At 36.2% G+C, this 20,275-nt stretch overlaps 1 protein-coding gene across 2 annotated transcripts in view; it reads left to right on the plus strand.

Moving 5' to 3' along the window:
• Positions 1-20,275, plus strand: part of LOC111043462 (nephrin) — a 227,446-nt gene that overhangs the window by 125,408 nt on the left and 81,763 nt on the right. For both annotated transcript variants that reach the window (XM_039425564.1, XM_039425565.1), the window contains exons 8-9: positions 14,591-14,721; positions 17,332-17,491. In XM_039425564.1, the coding sequence (XP_039281498.1) occupies positions 14,591-14,721; positions 17,332-17,491 (291 nt within the window). The remainder of the gene's footprint in view (positions 1-14,590; positions 14,722-17,331; positions 17,492-20,275) is intronic.

The following is a 20,275-nucleotide window of genomic DNA, read 5'->3' on the forward strand; positions in this document are numbered from 1 at the left end:
TTAGGAGGAGAAGAACGAGGAGAACGAGGAGAACGAGGAGAACGAGGATAACGAGGATAACGAGGATAACGAGAAGGAGAAGAAGAAGGAGGTGAAGGAAGAGAAGGAGAGAAAGGAGGAGGAGAAGGAGACGGAGGAGAAGAAGAAGGAGGAGACGGAGGAGAAGGAGAAGGAAACGGGGGAGAATGAGAAGAAGAAGGAGAAGGGGAAGAAGAAGGAGGAGAAGGATAAGAAGGAGAACGAGGAGAACTAGAAGGAGAAGAAGAAGGATGAGAAGGAGGAGAAGGATAAGAAGGAGGAGGAGATGAAGAAGAAGAAGAAGAAGAAGAAGAAGAAGAAGAAGAAGTAGAAGAAGAAAAAGAACGAGAAGACGAAGAAGAAAAAGAAGAAAAAGATAAAGTGATAAGTGGATTAGTGAGGAGCATGGGTTACCTGATAGTCAATCATAAATACAGAGTGCTGGTTGCACAACTGCCGGTTAAATTAAAACTGTGATTAATTCCAAGAGAACCAATCAGAGAATCCGTCTTTTCAGAAACGTCTTTTCTGGTTGGTTCTCGTGAAATTAATCACGGTTAAAATTCAACCGGCTGTTGTGCAATCGGGCCAGAGTGATTCAACATGATTTCTTTGTGAAGCTATATGACGCTGGTAGTCTCTCTCTCATACTGAGTCGTTCTCACACTCTTACCTGAATAACACAGTAATAATAGCATAGAGAAGAAATAGCATAAGTTTGAAAATAAAGCTTATGCTATTTAATCTCTATGATAATAGACAGTAATAGCATAGAGAAACGATAGCATAAGTAGATATCCAATGGTATAGGGCGTTTATGTCGCAACTTTTACTGTTATCCCAAACCGATAGTTCACGTAGTTCTTTCCTGTGCAGCTGTGTGATGCTGGTAGTCTCTCAAATTGTGCCATTCATACACTATCAACCCAACAAAACAGTCAAAATTGACAAGAATCGACAGTAATCGGCTTGAGATAACAGTAAAAGTTGCGACATAAATGCCCTATACCATGGGATATCTACTTACGCTATTGTTTCTCTATGGTAATAGGCTTGATTTAACAAAACTCGGCTTGAAATTTGCCAAACTGAAATCTTTCCAGTGATATCTTTTCACTATGGTATGACCCAACCAACTGTAGTACCAAACGCTCGTCAGCTATCCAATCTGACAGATTAGTGTCTCATTAACCGCAGAGATAATCGCTTCCCAGCTGATAAATCAGACGCTACAGAGCTTGAACGTGCATCAAAGGGAACGTTTTGATTATTGTTGTCATTGTATTATAATATATCTAGTCAATTCCTGAGCTAGATCTGTACTATGTATGGGATCTATCATTCTAGTAATCATAGCTGATATTTACTACCCCGTTCAGTGATTGAAATCACCGTTAAGCCACGTCCACACTGAGCAAATATTCGACAAACATGTTTGTTGAAAAAGTTTATGCAAATCTTATTATGTTTGACAAACAATGTTTGCCCGTGGCCAGTGTAGACGCGTCACCAAACAAAAAAATCTGGTGTGGTGCACTCACACAACTTTCCTTGCCGTTAAGAAAATTGATCACCTGACGCTAGTGTACTCGCGCATCTCAAGTCTACTATTCAAAGATATGAGACAGCTGGTGACAGGGCAATAACGCTGGAAACACACTATAACTGCTATCTCTTCGTAGTGAATGATTTAATAGAACCAACAGTTGCCAACAGTTTGCAATTTAATAATCACATTTTCTCGGATTTCAAGCTTATTTTCAATTCTAGGTGGAAATGTTACCGGACATCAATTGCTGAGATTTTCATGCTCAATCCTTTCCACTTGAAATTTTTTGTCTAAATTGTATATGAAGGCTGATAATTGAGAATCTAAAATCAAACTTTGCATAGATGGGGCAAAGCTCCTGAATTTTTTACAGATATAGGACTTGTTGCAGTTGATAGAGCTTATCAATGACTATTCCAGGTTTAAATTTGATCAAAATCGTTGGAGCCGTTTTCGGGAAAATCGCGAAAAACCCTGTTTTTGACAACATTTTCGCCATTTTAGCCGCCATCTTGGATTGCATTTGATCGAAATTTTTCGTGTCGGATCCTTATAGTGTAAGGACCTTACGTTCCGAATTTCAAGTCATTCCGTTAACTGGGAGATGAGATATCGTGTACACAGACGCACATACACTCACACACACACACACACACACACACACACACACACACACACACACACACCACACACACACACACACATACAGACCAATACCCAAAAACCACTTTTTCGGACTCAGGAAAAAGAAACGTATAGAAATTTAGAAATTGGGGTACCTTAATTTTTTTCGGAGAGCAATACTTTCCTTACCTATGGTAATAGGGCAAGGAAAGTAATATTTTTTGTAAGTGGAAAGAACAGGTTTTATGTTTTACTGCTGTTTTACAGCTGAAACACTGTTTAATACTTAAAATGTTTGGAAAAACAGTTATTTTTTGTTTGACAAACAATGATTGTCCAAACTTTTTAAAATGTTTGTCCCTGAGCTTCTCAACAAACATGTTTACCGATCATGTAAGTCGAACATTTTCTCATTGTGGACACGGCTGACTGGGTATTAGTATAGAGAAACAATAGCTTAAGTAGATATCCCATGGTATAGGGCGTTTATGTCGCAACTTTTACTGTTATCTCAAGCCGATAGTCCACGTATTTCTTTCCCGTGAAGCTGTGTGACGCTGGTAGTCTCTCATATTGTGCCGTTCATACACACTCACCCGGCCAAAACAGTAAAAATCTACAATAATCGATAGTAATCGACTTGAGATAACAGTAAAAGTTGCAACATAAACGCCCTATACCATGGGATATCTACTTAAGCTATAATTTCTCTATGGCATTAGTATAGAGAAACAATAGCGAGAGTTTCTCTATGCTATTAGTTATTAGTTATGTTATTAGTTATTATTGCTCTATGGTATTAGGCACCCATATCTACATCAATCAAGTCTGGTTTTCACTAGTAGAGTTCGTGGTCGAGTAACTGGCATACTAACTCTACCGAGCTAACTCCACTCTACTTACTTGGTCGAGTGACTGTTTCCACTACAATTGAGAATAGTAGGTAAAGTGTGTTGTCTACCTATAGTGAACGGAGCCAACCTTAAAATGTCAATACGGGACTCCACTAGCTCGAGACTGTTTTCATTAGCATAGTAGTTGACCGAGCGGAGTGAGGTCTAAGACTCAAGTCGACGGTTTGGCATTTCTCTTAATGTTTAAGTGTTTATATGTTTATATGTTGAGCATTTACGGCGAAACGTGGTAATAGATTTTCATGAAATTTGACAGGTATGTTCGTTCATTTTTAAATTGCGCGTCGACGTATATACAAGGTTTTTGGAAATTTTGAATTTTTTTTATATTATCCTTGAAATGCAAAATTTCCAAAAAAACTTGTATATACGTCGACGCGCAATTAAAAAAGGAACATACCTGTCAAATTTCATGAAAATCTATTAACGCGTTTCTCCGTAAATGCCCAACATATAAACATTTAAACATTAAGAGAAATGCCAAACCGTCGACTTGAATCTTAGACCTCACTTCGCTCGGTCAATAAAAGAAAAAAGGAGCCTTCTTCATACGCCAATATTAGAGTCAATATGAGATGAATATATTATTATATATATCTCATATGACCAGGTGACAATATCATGTAATGTGTTTAAGAGAAATAATTGTGGTTTACTTTGTTTTGAGAAGTTATTTTAATCAAAGTTTGATTTGTATACCATCGGTTTGTGGAATCCCATATAAAAAAATATTGACTATGTATCTCTCTTCCACAAAAATGATGAGAGTGGAAATCAATTTTCTCTAGGATACGGTATTATTCTTGAGTGTGAAAATAAATTTTCCCATTATTATTATTGGATATATCAGCCGACTAACAATAGAGTTTCAGGTAAACCAAACTCATTAAATAATATAGAATTATCCACAGCGCTGACTTAAAGCTTCTATTTGATGGTAATTCGACAGTGGATGATCAGCGTTCATTACATTGGGTTGCATCCGCTTATTGCACATATGAGCCGTTTGGTGTGGATGTGTCAATGAATCCCCATGTTGTGAATAATTTCACACGCGGTCGCCTCAACGCATCAACGACTGGTGCGATAAACGTCACTCCAGTGACTCGTTGACGAAAGCCATGAACACTGAATTCGAAACAGAATTCTGTCTCCTGTTTACCTGCTTAACTCACGTGAGATAAGTTTCTGAAGAGATTTTCACAAAATAACGAGGAATACTTATCGATACTTATAAAGAATAATTGGATACCACTTCAACTGATTTCCATCGCACGGTAGCTGATTGTTCAATTATAATATAATCAAATGCTCAACGTTTAGTGCTCATTTATGTTAGTACGTGGCATTCAGTTCCAGGCTAGAGTGAATGATCTGTTTTCTCATGGGGAGAATGAGTGGAAATCGATTTAGCAAGCTTGTGTTCAAGAGCATCCACATCACCCTATCCTATATAATAGTCCAATACTTTGGATTTCTAATATTTGAATGGTATAATTTGTTTTGATTTACAAGTTGGATTTCAGCTTATATCAACCCGTCATATTTATTAATATGCTTGATATTTTGATTCTCTCCAAAAATATTAACGTTTGTACGCGATCACGAGAAAGTTATTTTGTTGGAGATTCGAACCCCAAAAATATTTCTGGATAGTTCTCCATGGATAGATGTATTTGTGATGAAACATAAATTACTAGCGTTGGAGTTGATTATGAATCATCAGCTTTAGTGATACATTCGATGATACCCGTATTAATCATTTGTAGAGTCAAATCAATATCAAATTCAGCAATAAGTTAAGTATATTTTTCTAGAAACTTACAGGTTGAATGTTCACAGTTATTTTTCCCACACAATACTGAGAGCTTAGATAGTCATATTCACATACTTCAAATAAATTTATTGGTTTCACTATCAAGGACTCTTCTGATCACCCTCAATGAACATCATCTCGTATTATGATCTGATAATCCTCTACAGTTAGATCATCTAGCCATGGATAACTTTAATTTGAGACACAAGCCTTAATTAACTCTTCCAGTACATAAGACTACTTCTATCTCTAATTATTTTCATTTCGAGCAGATAATGTTTTTCAGATGACTCCGGCAAGCTTGCTATGATATATTGACCGTGATAATATATATTATCTTTTTGGAGAATCGGCTGTTTTGGTTGAGCTTGCATAATCGTCTATTGAGCGACTTTAGCACCTGGATTGTGGTCCAAGTTAATTGCGTCTGAATGTCAAGCAGATGTTGGTCGAGGATGCCAGCTTTAATCAGCAGCCTAGAAACCAGTAGTAGGATTGCTGAACTAATTTTCAATTATACAGGTGCAATGCTTAAACGGTTGCGAAATTGCCTCGAGAAGTGCTGAACACTGCTAAATGTTGGAGTCAACTCGAAATTGTCCTATTTTTTTTGTTGTTCCAAAAAGAGGCTTCCTTGGGTAGTTTTCTCCTCTGATTGGCATTTTCATGAGTACTAATAAAAGCATTCATAACATTTTCTTGTATAGAACTTGAGCTGTAGATTTATACATAGTGATTTGGCATTAATGAAGATCATTAAAAATAATATGCTATGTCCACCCAATAAGATTATATTATATATGATTTGACTCTTTAACGGAGCATTTTGATACACCTCAAATTTATTTGTTAAAAGAATTACTAGGTCTCATGGAAAGAAACCAGAAATTTTATCATCAATTATATTATCAATCGAATAATAGAGATAATATAATAACGACTCTAAGTACTATGATTATTTGCAACAATACGAATATGGAAGTCATTTTTTAATTATTTAATAAAAATAATAATAAAGTATTGAGGTTAGGTTCTTTGGTAATAGCGCTTGTCGGCAACCATCAACAGTGGTCAAGCCGTACATCTGAAATTCAGTCAGATACTTTACAGCAAAATAATTGCAAGCATGCAGTGCTCAATAAAGCGAGGACAATGGGGTTTTGTGAATTCTAGCATGCTAAATAAGGGACATAAAACGTTTAAAAAAAAAAACATAAAAATATTTATTGTGCATATACGAGCAAACAAACATACAGTATAAAAAATATGATAAAAATAAAAAGGAAATGGGATCTAGTTTTATTAAGCGCAGTAATACAATAGCACATTTTGTATAAGAACTGGTGATGAACCAATCATAATCCAGTATTTAGTAGGCGCTAAAGATATATATTTCGAAAAGTCACCACTTGGTCTTTTTTAAAATTGTGAAAATATATAATTATTGTAAAATTTATGTATATGCATAACTTGCATGAGACCAGATTTAAGTGTGAAAATATTCACGTATTATTGTATATCATGTCTTTATATTGCGAACTATTTGTCAGAGTCAAATTATGTCATGGGAATTTGTTGAAATACACCAATTGTAGCAACTATGTAAATACTATGCAAATTTAGAAAAAGGAAGTATCGTATGAAAATGCGAAAGCAAGAGCTCTCACTTGCTTGCCAGAGGTCACCAGAGTCACCAGCAAAAATTGAGATCCATAGACTGAACCCATATTTTAAATTAAATCATATCAAAGTTTAAATTTTGAACTATAACTGATAAATTATCATTACTCAGTGAAGTCGTTGTATGACAAGAGTTATTAAATTAATTATTCCCCTACTGGAGGAGACGACATCAGCCCATCAGAAATAAGGCATAGGACACACAAGGCGAAATCCATGCCACATCTTTAAATTTGGGAAAAATCTTTGCACGTGAGTTTTAAATATTAAGAGGATCCTCAGTGCTACAAATTGGTGAATATAAAAAAGCTAGCTCATCGAGGGTCATAATAATTATGTTAATAATTATCTTAATTATCAAGATAAGGGAAAGTCTTATTAAGAACATTGATGAGAATTGAAGATTTAAGTATTCACAGAATTTGTATTTATTGATATTCAATTTATTCTATATGCTCATTTTATTATTTTTAACATCAGTAGCATATAAAAGAATTACCAGAAAGCTCAAAGTTCCTAAGATAATTTATTTTATTCAAATTCCACTAAAGGCCAAACTCAAACCCTAAGATTTAATAATATTTAATAGTTAAAATTGTTGGAATACAGAATTATAAATTTTATTCGACAAGTGGAAGTAAGTTAACAGATTGAGCCATATTATATATATTATATATATTAATATATGCTGATAGTAAAAAACGAGATTTATTAATCGATGCTAATAAGCATAATAAGATTTTTAGTGAGCTACCTGTGATATTTTTCTTACATATCTTCTCATATTGTTTTTATATTTATTGGTCCATATTTTATTATTGCTCGTTGATTCTATATGTATTTATATATTTTATTTATTGAATGGTGTACCTTCCATTTATAATCCTGTCTCCATGAATGACCAATCTTATACTAGCATATTTTATCATTATTGACAAATTAATAAAATTAACATCCAACTATATTCTTCATCGGATGTGTTGGATATATCAGCGATATACAGCATTGATCATTAAATCTTCAGAAATATTACGTTCTCAAGATTTATTTAAATGGTTCAACATAATTACTGAAATCGAATTGACTGAAACACAGTGTCATAGAATTAAGTTGAAGCAGTACTATAGATCAATAGAAAGCACTTAGACGCCTAACACAATTTACAATATATCACAGTTAGCTTTGGTCAGACAAAAAACTCTCTCACAGAATACAGGCACCTTTCTATTAGCAAATCCCTCAAGTGAGTCTTGAATTGTGGAACGTTCATCGTTCGAACGTCAACATCAAGTTCATTGAATAGCTTTACCGACATGTATTTCCAATTTTTCTGAGAGCTTGTATATTGATTACTCTCAATTCTAACATTAAGACTGCTTCTTGTGGGGTAACTATGGATATCACCATTTAATCTAAAATTACTCAGGTGCTTTTTAACATATAAACAACATGAAAACACATAAAGTGAAGGCAGAGTCAATAACCTTAATCTACGGAATAGCGCTCTACATGAAGCTCGGGGTGGTTCCTTACAGATAATTCTTACAGCCCTCTTCTGCAGTCTGAAAAGTGTGATAATTGTGGAACAGTTTCCCCACAATTGTATGCCATAAGCTAGATGACTAAAGATATGAGCATAATACACACTCATTAGAACATCATGTCTAACAATATGTCTCAGCCTGCGCAATACAAATAAACCTTTACTCAGCTTCCCAGCTATGTATGTTATATGGCACTTCCAATTTAAATTAGTGTCTAGCATAAAACCCAAGAACTTTAGATAGCCTATGTCGGTGGACCTGGTGTTGAAGCTGAACTGAAGGTCGTTGGTTTTTTGTAGGTTCAAGCTTAAACTGTTTGATGCACACCAATCTCTTATAGCCAATGTGCTTGTTTCAACCACTGTATCTACACTTTGTTTATCAGAACCATTCACTATTAGACCTAGATCGTCAGCAAAAAGGTAGGGTTGGTTGTCAATGTGACAATTGCTTATCAAACTTGGTAAGTCATTTATGTAGATGATAAATAAAAGTGGCCCAAGTATGGATCCTTGTGGCACACCAAACTTAACGACTTCACCACTTGAAAATTTACCATCTCTACAAACAAACTGCAGTCTATTGGTTAGGTATGAATGAATGAGGTTTACTGCCGCGTTTTCAAGGCCATAGTATGAGAGTTTGTTCGCTAAGATACTATATTCTACTGACTCAAATGCTTTGGATTGATCATAGGCTCTAAGGTTGACACGTCTATTTTGCTCCAACTTTTCAATAGCATCCTGAACAAGCTTCAAAACAGTGTCACAAGTACTCAGGTTCTTACGAAAACCATATTGGCTTTCTGTCAGTATACTGTTTTTTTCGAAATAACCTACCAATTGTTTGTGGAGCAGCATCTCAAATAATTTAGAAATTATTTCTATTATACAAATAGGTCGGTAATTCTCTATGTCAGACTTATCACCCTTCTTGAATACAGGGATCATCTTCACCCTTTTCAGTTTGTCAGGGAAAATCCCCATGTCCAGACACTGGTTGAAAATGTGGGCTAGAACTTCTGAGATTTCGGAAGCAGCCGTTTTCAGTATTGAAGAGTTAAGGCCATTCACATCCAGACAGTTGCTGTTATTCATTCTGTGAATTGTGTCAAAAACTTCTTCCACGGTGAAATGCTCAAAGATGAACTTTGATTCTGGCTTTGGCACTTCTGATAAGTAGTAATTGGAGTCGAAAGTACTCTTAGGAATGTTTTTGTTCTGGGCTTCTATTCTATCTAAGAAGAATCTGTTTATTTCATCACCGGACAACTTACAGGAACTATTTAATGAAGAACTATTCCTACCAAGATGCCTATTAACTACTTCCCATGCAGCTTTAATTTTATTTTTACTTTCTTGTATACATTTACTATTGTAATTGAGTTTAGCTAGCTTCATTTCTGATCTGTATTGTCTTCTAAGTCTGTTGTATTCTACCTTGATATTATCGGTTCTAAGTGTCCTAAATTTATGAAATAGCTGCTCAGATTTATATTTCAAATTTCTTAATTCAGGTGTGTACCATTTATTTTTGGCTGCCCTTGAACCTGTCCTCTTCTGTAGCAATGGATACGCTGTGTCCACAGCCCTCAAGAAAAGACTGTAGAACTTGTCAACTTTCTTTTCAATGTCTACCAATTCATAAACGGCTATCCAATTTATACGTCGAATTGATGCTACAAATATGCACGTTCCATAATCGCTAACCATTCTTGATAGGTGTATTCCCTGTTTCTTTTTGGCACCGGATTTATTATTAATTCTCACTTTAAGGGTTAGAGCCAAGTGATCGGAGAGAGCAGTATAAACAATTTTACTTTCCCACCTAGTGTGATGAATATCAGTGACAATGTTATCTATACATGAACCACCTGTATGTAAGTTTGGTCGTGTCGTCTCTTTCGTTGTGATTCTTAAGTTAAAACTGGCCAATAAATTTAAAAGATCATCTCTGTACTTGTTTGCTACGTTGAAATCAACATTGAAATCTGCGCCCAAAATTATATGACAGTTGAAAGTACATAGGTAATTTAATATTTCATGCAATATGTCCAGAAATTCGGAGAAGTTACTTGACAAAGCGCTGCTCGGTCTATAAATGGAAACAACTATTACACTCAATGCAGGTATTTTAATTGCACAAGACTCACAGATCATTTCAACGGACAAATCTTTCACCCTCTGCATCTCCCTAGGTTCAAACTTATCATTTACAAATATAGCAGCACCACCATGAATCCTATTTGATCTGCAAAAATAAGAACCTAAATGAAAATTTTCTATTTTTACGAAATTTAATTCATCCTTTTTTAACCAATGCTCGCTTATCATCACAAAATGGGTGTCATTGTCATTTAGAAGAGTCTCAATGTAGTCAATTTTGTTACTTAACCCCTGAACATTCCACGACAAGAAGTTGAACACAGTGGACTGACCAACCTCCATATTAAAATTAGTCGAGCTAATATTTAAATTATTTCTACTACAATTATTTTTGTCATAGTCTAAGTTACATAGATCATTATGTACAAGTCTATAAGCAGAGTTACTCTCTTTGTCAGTAATTCTCAGTTTAAATTAACATTTCTCATTGAATTGGTGGAAATATCACGCTCCACAGATGAAAATTCAGTTCCTGAATTATTATGGACAGGTAAGACAGAAGATACCAACTGATCGTGAGGTGACTGTGATGAGATGTTGTGATCACCGTCGTCCATCCGGTGGGGAGTCTCGTCTCCAAGATGAAGGGCGCCAGCCGTCTCCCCAAGATCAATGCCGGGAGGCTCTTCAGCCAAAGGGGTCGAGGCTGTTGTTATGGAGTACTGGTAATCAGGGTCGGGGACTATCGCATTTCCATCGTCACAGTTTTCCATTACCTCTTTTACTTGGCGTTTTGATTGACTTTTACCGATTACAAGTTCACTGAATAATTTCCCTAATAAGCGCTTTCCTTTTTTCCCATAGTGTAAACCTCCTTTACTAAAGTGATACCTGTGCAATTTATCATTGAAATCACCGTATACAACATTCAATTTGCCAATGTACGAGGAGAGTCTGTTTGAGATTGAGGCATTGATGAATTCTATGTCATCGTTCAGGTGAGGTTCATCATATCTGCAGGGAATCGAACTGATTATGATGTTTGTGCTCAATCCCGCTCCGAGAATCACATCCAATCCCTGATGCACGGAGAGATAGCATGGTCTATAGCGACCAAAATCATTTGATCCAGCCATCACAAACACATAATCTGACTTTGTCAAATGTCTCACAAACTGCAGTCCATTCTTGACAACTTGTTTCAACTTAGCTCCCGGTAGTGTATAAACAAAAATATCATAATCCTTGTATAATCCGCTCAAAAAGTTGTACATATCCCTTCCCTGGCTATCAGCGAGAATCACAATGCGGTTTTTTACCGACTGTCTAGACAGTGACTTGGTACCGTCTGGAGAGGCACTCCTATGTACTTGCGCTTTCACTGCAAAAGTATGACCCACGACTGACTGCTGCGATTCACAATCATTATTAACATCGAGAAGCGAGAAACGATTCCTCACTTCTACACCACAGTAGCCAGAAACTCGATTCAACTTACAAGTTTTCTTGGGGGTAATAAACTGCTCTGATGGAAACGTTTCTCTTTTTTTAAATAATGCCAACTCATGTTCTAATGTTTTAATTTGATCAGCTGCATGCTTTGCATCACTTTGTAAAAGATTGACAATAGCATCCTTTGTAGAGATTTCAACTCTTAGTTTATCAACAGTGGTTTGCACTGAGATTAGCTTTGACTTGAGCTCTCTAATCTCAGAATCCGCCCTCTCTTCATTGCAAATCGAATCATCCAACACGTACTTCCTGTTCTTCCGCTCCTGTGAAAGTGATTTTCCCAATGAAACATTTTCTGCTGCTAAGTCTGCTAGGTTTGTCTTTAGATCTTCATTGACTTTAATTGCTGCATCGTATTTATTAAGCAATGAAATAACAGGCGGGATTATATCTACTACTGCCTCCCTAGAAAATTTTTCCGAAATGACCTCAAAAATCGCATGAAAATTTACAGCGGTATCTATCACTGAGCTGTCAATCAAGCCCTCTTTTAGATTATTGAGATTGCTCTCCATTTGAGTTTTATAGCTATTGCGTATATACCTTGTCATCATTGCAATCTGGGATGCACAAGTTGATTCTATAATATTCCTGTTATTTATATAACACGGTAGAAGGAAGGAAGAAAAAGGCAATAAGAAGTGCTTAGAGAGCTATCAAAGCAGGATGAGAAAGGAAGCTCCTGATAAAGAAAGGACTTGGAAGATGGGAGTGAAAAGAGAAAGGATGAAAAGTATGAACTTCAGAAGGAAAAATCACTACCGGTACTCAAAAAGATTTAAAAGTTGCCGCTATTGGAAGACGTCTGGATGTTTGCTATCTGATCAGGTTGAGATCCCAACGAAAAAGTATTCAAAGAAAATATTTTGTTGGCAGGCCCGATAAAATTCAAATTGACGCGCTCATCTGCAATTTCTCAAGTCACAACAAATCGTTGCTAGAACGATTACAGTAGAATAGAATAGGCTATATCTATCGCAGTAGCGATAATTGAAACAGAAAAGCAATCAGACAATAGAATCCACTCTCTCACTTTTCAGGTAGTTGCGCTCTTTCTCAGTTCCTGATAAGACAATACTACCGTAGATTGGCATTTCAAAACGAAAAATATTTTAGGTTAGACGTACCGAGATGAGAATTTAACTGGAATCCTCAGTGTATACTCACATATCCCGCTGCATTTAACACAAATTAACATGGACGCACACTAATTGGTTCGTATCTCACTGATAAAATTATTATATTAGTTACAATTACTTGAAGAAAACAATAAAAATAAAGAGCCTACTTCGGTGAGACTTACTATTTCTGCGCCTGCGCAGATCTATAAGGTAATCAGTTACTAATATGTATTAATTAGTTACCAGAACAACTGTTTCGAAGAGGTACTCTCTCGAGATTATAGTTCTATATTATATCTGGTAGCTTTTCAAAACTACAGGGTTGTGCAGAAGAGACGCATGTTTTTCGAACAGCTAGTACTCGTCAACGGGAGAGGGTATTGCCCTGGAACGAATGTTGGCAGACGACCCATAATATGCCATTTCATTTGGAAAGTACAAAATCGTGTGTTCGCAGTTGAGCAGTTCTTCTTATTAGAAACAATGAATCTGTAGTCACAGTGCAACGCTTTTTCTTCAATACTTTAGAGTTGATGGTCGAGGTGCAATGCCCGATCGAAATACTGTACTCCGATGGGTTGCAGCGTTTAGGAGTACTAGATCTGTTATGAAAAAGGAACCACCTGGTCTTCCCCGTTCCCCAGAAAGTGTAGACCGAGTCAGAACGGCAGTTGTTACTAGTCCTAGACGATCGACTCGACGACACTGACTCGGTCTAAATTTTCTGGAGTACGAACTGAACGGGGAAGACCAGGTGGTTTCTTTCTCATCACAGAACTAGTACTCCTAAACGCTGCAACCCATCGGAGTACAGTATTTCGATCGGGCATTACACCTCGACCCTCAACTCTAAAATATTGACGAAAAAGCGTTGCACTGTGACAACAGATTCATTGTTTCTAAAAAAAAACTGCTTAACAGCGAACACACGATGGTGTACGTTCCAACGCTCATAGCAACTGAAATGGCATAGTATGGGTTGTCTGCCAACATTCGTTCCAGGGCAATACCCTCTCCCGTTGACGAGTACTGGCTATTCGAAAAACATGCGTTTCCTCTGCACAATCCTGTAGTATCTCAAACTGTTCCAATAAATTACAGTACTGGTCTTCAAATCAAGTCGTTTGCATTTATTTGATATAATTCGATTTTGATTTATTTCTTTTGCTATAGGACCATACAGTCATAACACTTAACACTTCAATTGATAATTATAATTATAATTTTTACTAAACACTTAATCGAAAAAAATGAGTGAAGAGTGAGAAACTCCTCCAAAGAATAGAAGGGGTTTGCACGCAGAATATCAATTAGTGGTTTGTTGAAAAGAGAGATAGGTTAATTTTTCATTGACTCTGGCAACCTATTGTCGGCCATTCCATATGAATATCTTCCACAACATCATCTTAACAACACAGGAAGTTCATAGACAATTAATGAATATAATTTTTACTTGAAACTTGATCAGAAGGTATAAGTGAAAAGCTCCTCCAAAGAATATAAGGGGTTTGCACGCAAAATATCAAATAGTGATTTGTTGAACAGAGAGACAGGTTAATTTTTCATTGACTCTGGCAACTCATTGCAGACCATTCCATATGAATATCGTCCACAACATCATCTTAGCAACACAGGAAGTTCATAGACTACTGTTAAAAATAGAATACTCCTCTCTGGAAATGAATTTGTTTTTAATTCTGTTTCCAGATATCCCGATAGTTTCAATTGTGATGCTGAGAAGCTCGAATGCGAGCACTGTCAACGAAGGATCTCCAGTTAGTATGAAATGCGTCTTGGAAGCCAATCCTCCTGTTTACAAAGTTGTTTGGAAGCACAATGTGAGTTATTCATGTAAAATTTCAACTTCTTGTAGTATATAATTTTATTATTTTCAAGTACATCTTAGACCTATTACTAGAAACCTATTGTAGAGTGCAACTAGATTTTTCCCTTTCTTGCATAAGGCACAACCTTTCCCACCCTTCTTGTATTTGGAGAGAATGTTAACCTTAAAACATGGAATAATAATTCCCTACTTTCCCTTTCTTGTATAAGGCACAACCTTTTCCACCCTTCTTGTATTTGGAGTGAATGTTAACCGTACAACATGGAATAATTCCCAAGATTTTTCCCTTTCTTGCATAAGGCATAACCTTTTTTACCCTTCTTGTATTTGGAGAGAAGGTTAACTGTACAGCATGGAATAATTCCCTAGATTTTTCCCTTTCTTGCATAAGGCACAACCTTTTTAACCTTCTTGTATTTGGTGAGAATGTTAACCGTACAACATGGAATAATAATTCCCTACTTTTCCCTTTCTTGCATAAGGCACAACCTTTTCCACCCTTCTTGTATTTGGAGAGAATGTTAACCGTACAACATGGAATAATTCCCAAGATTTTTCCCTTTCTTGCATAAGGCACAACCTTTTTTACCCGTCTTGTATTTGGAGAGAATGTTAACCGTACAACATGGAATAATAATTCCCTACTTTTCCCTTTCTTGCATAAGGCACAACCTTTTTTCCCTTCTTGTATCAAAAGGAAGGGATTTTTGTGAGTGGGCGTCTGATATTGTGAAAGTAAAGTTTGTGTGGACGCTCTCCACGAGATAACAAAGGGAGAAGCTGGTTTAACTTTCAGCTTCCGAGTCTACTAAATCAATTACTGTAGGTGTACATTTCAGGAACATTGTTAGACACGTAATTAATACGGGAAGTTTCAAATCCAGATTGTTGGCTATTGTTCATTGTAAGACTATGGAACAGTTCTGAGATTCATATTGTGTGAGCCTGTAATAATTGTGCTGATACATTTTCAACTATAGTTCTATATCCATACAGTGATAAAATTATTGTCAAGTAGATTTTCAAAATAAATTGAAATGATAGTTAAATGATTAACTTAGTATTTAATTGCATTGCTATAGTGTATCTATCTTTTAGTTTTACTAACTTTTAAGTCATTAGAACTGGCTGTTTCTGCAGCCAATTATTTGTTTTCTTTCTGTAATACTAGCCGTCAGGCTCGCTTCGCTCGCCATATCCGTCTAGCCAGGGGGCTCCGCCCCCTGGACCCACGACTGGATCGTCCAAGAATGAGATAAGCAATTTTCATTTGGGCATTTTTATCATATGTTAGGACGATCCAGTCGGAGGTCCAGACTAAACGTCTGGCTAAACGGATATGGCGAGCGAAGCGAGCCTGACGGCTAGTAATATAATATTCCCAGGAATAGCTCTGATTGAAGTAGCAGTGCCCAATCAATTTTTCCGCGATAAATGCATTTCAATCTTCAACTTGGTGCCAACCTAACAAAGTCAACTCAACTTAATGCCAACCTGACAAAATAATTAATTCAGTTACCAGTTAACAACTGTTTCGAAGAGGTACTCTCTCTAGATTATAGTTCTATATTAACATATGGTATGGCCTTTTTTAAATTATAATTAAGAGAATAAGGAGAATATGCATGCTAAAAGACGAACTTTAAACCCTTAAAAACCACCCTTGGAGTTAAAATATTGCCAAAAGATTTCTTAGTGCGCCTCTAAAGGGCCAACTGAACATACCTACCAAATTTGAACGTTTTTGGTCTGGTAGATTTTCAGTTCTGCGAATGAGTGAGTGAGTGAGTGAGTGAGTGAGTAAGTGAGTCAGTCAGTCAGTCAGTCAGTGAGTGAGTGCCATTTCGCTTTCATATATATAGATCAACATTTATTCATATAGTTTTTTCAGTCTGTATTCTTCTCAAATTTAGTTTAATATAATATTAATTTTCATAACTTAGCTTATCGATTTTAAATTCAGCGAATTACGCCAGGCCCTCACAAACACAGGCTTAAGCCTACATGTGAGTCTCTCATAACGTAAGGATATATATAAATTTACTGTAACTGTACTGTATTATTTGTAAATTGTGATGATAAATTGATTTGATTTGATATCAGGAGTTTGTATTCATTATCATTGACTATTTTTCATTGTTTGATTAAAATTAGACTATTTTTTTACCACATCGTTCATTATGGATAATAGGATAACCAATCTATTATTATATAGTATCTTTATGGAACTTCATTTTGTTTTTGAAATACTACATTTTTATAAAATGATTTCTTTGAATGTGAATAACTTTAAAACGGTTAGAAATATCGTTGTCCGGTTTTCGCAATAATTCATATTGAAATTCTGTATTGAGATCATATGACCACCTTCCCATTTAAAAAAGGAAGTTGGATTCAAAATGTCGGATCCAAGATGACGGACTAAAATTCTCAAGCGACAAAAAATAGTTTTTTATTCAAATTGAATCATCAAAGAAACTTTCTGTCAAATTATACTTTTTGGAGAAATATTTTCATTGATTTATTTATTTAGCTATTTCCATAATTTTCACCAATCCTGTACAAGTAGAAATTAATATTTTATTAATGGAATGTGTTGCAGGATAAAGTGATCTCAGTGAACGGGTCTGACGGTTATTTCTTCGACTCAGCAACGTTGCTTATCAACAACTGTAGCCGAGCGCACAGCGGCGTATATTCGTGCGTTGCTAGCAACCAGGAGGGAGACGGCTATAGCCAGAGCATCAGTCTCGATGTCAAATGTGAGTTCGTCTTTCTCTTACTCACTCTCTCTCTTTCTTACTTTCCCACGCGCTCTCGTGCTTTTTCTCTTCCTGGAGCTTACTATCGGCTACGTTGCTACCAACCAAGAAAGGAGACGGAGACGGGAACAGTAAGATCAGTCTTGATGTCAAATAATGTGAGTTCGTATCTCTCCTATACTCTACTCTCCCTTACTTTCTTTCTCTCTCATTTGGTAGAGAGTTAGTGGGGAGGATATTTTTAATATTCTTTCTGAAGAATGGACGTTGATATGTCCAAAGCTCCGCCAATTTATGTAGATGCATAACAATATAATTATCTATAGTTATTATATTACAAATTACTTTTTCATATCATATACAGTTCAAAAATTATTCTCTTAGTCTATATTATGTAAATTCATCTTTAATTTTGCTGTATTGTGAGCTATTGTATATAAGTGTATAAGCCAGTATATATTGTAATCTACATAAATAAAGTACTCAATCAATCAATCAATCAATCAATTTCTCTCTCAAATTTATTTGAATTTTTCTCCCTCTGTCATACTCCCTCTCTCGCCCTCTCTCACCCTCTCTCACCCTCTCTCACCCTCTCTCACCCTATCTCTTTCTAGTTTCTAATATTATTTCCAAAAAGGAAACTGCGAGAAGATCAGTGTCAATGTCAAATGACAGTTGGTCTCTCTCTCACTTTCTTTCACTTTTCACTTTCTTTCACTCTCTTCAAGGGTTTTGTGAGAGTACCTGGAGTTCCAACTCCACCCTAAACGAAGGCATATAGTTCATTCAAATCAATCTCAAATATTTCTCCTTTTCTCTGTCCTACTCTTATACTCTTTCTCAATCTAGCTTCTACTCTTGCATTGCTATCATTTTTCTCTTTCTGATTTCCACTTGGGAAATGCAAGCTCTCTCACTCTCTCACTGCCTCTCTCAAATATCTGTCAATATATTCTTCTCATACTCAATCTTTCACCATTCTGTCTTACTCTCTTTCACTCAATTTTCATAATACTCTCCCTCTCTCTCCCTCGTCCTGGCTTCTACTCGTGCATTGCTTGCAACTTTCTCTATCTTACTCCCGCTCGTACAAAGGAAGGTCACTCGCTTTCTCTCTCTCATTGTATCTCTAGAATAACTCTCAATATTTCTCTCTTCCATACTCACTTCTACTCTTTCCTGATTGTACTCTTTTTGGCTTCTTCTCGTACATCGCCTGCTATCTTTCACTCTCTCACAACTCTATTTCTCTCATTCTCTCCAAATCTCTCAGCTAATCAATCAAATTTGCGAAATGGAGAGAACGGAAAATTTCAGTTGTCGTTGGCAAAGTGCCACTCCAATTCCGACTCTATTCTTTCTACCGTTATAATAGTCCATTTTTCCCCACCAACAGTGACTTATTTTTCATATTTTTCTATCCAGAAGCCTTGTTTGGATATTCATTTTTAGCAATGTTTTCATATCTTTCTTCTTCTTCTTTTTCTTCTTCTTCTTCTTCTTCCTCCTCCTCTTCTTCTTCATCATCTTCTTCCCATTTCTCTAACTCTAACTATTGAGGGCCGGCTGCGCCCTAACTTCTTCCTCTTAGTTTTTTGAATAAAGGCAGTCAATCAATCAATCTTCTTCGTCTTCTTCTTCTTCTTCTTCTTCTTCTTCTTCTTCTTCCCCTTCTTCTTCTTCTTCTTCCTCTCCTTCTTTCTCTACATATTCTTCTTCATCTTCCTCTTCTCATCTCTCTACCTCTACCTATTGAGGGCTAAGGGTAAGAGAAGGCCGGCTGCGCCCTAACTTCGTCCTCCTAGTTTTTTAAATAAAGGCAGCTGATCAATCAATCTTTTTCCTCTTCTTCTTCTTTTTCTTCTCTTCCTACAATCCGTAATTTTTCCTAATTTTCATTCCTCCAATGAAATTCATTGTTAATTGACTTAATAAATAAAAACCTATCTCAAGGTAAGTGCATCGGTTCAGATTAATCAAACAATTTTTCACTCCCTGTGGCTGTACAGGTATATCTATTTTCCTGAATGGGTTTACACCAAAGCTATCTGGATTTTTAAAAACAAGATAATACACAATGAGAGAGAGATACAATGTCACATATTCAACTTCATCAAATCTATGAAAAAACCATAATATTTTGACTGTATTCAGTGTTACACACTTGAACACTTTTTTCGAAAATAACCATTTTTGACTGTATGTTACATGGATAAGCAGCTAACAGGTGGTAAATTGGCATTCAGGTCTTCACTAATAGTTATTTGTGCAACTAGTGCGCAAAGTGAAAGTTTGCTGCACCGAAAGAAATGTTTACGCCCGAGCCGTAGGCGAGGGCGGAATGGCTTCTTGAGTGCAGCAGAGGAACTTTGCGCACACATTAATTTTTTCCTACAGTTACCATTGAATATGAAAAGTGGGTATGGGTAAAATTCCCTGAAATCCATCAAATGTTTTTCTGTGTAGTTTTATTATTAATAAAAACCTTTATTTATTTAAAATTGGATAATGTAGTAGTAAATGAATGAAGGCTGTGTGCTGAATGTGGTGGCTGTCGCTGTCATCCACTGTTGTCCACTGCCTTCATATTATAACGTGCACCACAACACTATACCACACTACAGTTACCAACTTAATTTGGATTTTCCTGCACTGGTGCTCCATATAACCTACTAACTATTTTGTGTTGCCATATTGCAAATCTGGAGTGCAGAAAAAATGTTTCCCGCACTAGAGCGGAAAAGTGAATCTTTGGGTATTGTAATCAGTACAGGAACAGCA

This window comes from Nilaparvata lugens, chromosome 4, assembly GCF_014356525.2.
Source record: "Nilaparvata lugens isolate BPH chromosome 4, ASM1435652v1, whole genome shotgun sequence".
NCBI classification, from domain to species: Eukaryota; Metazoa; Arthropoda; class Insecta; order Hemiptera; family Delphacidae; genus Nilaparvata; species Nilaparvata lugens.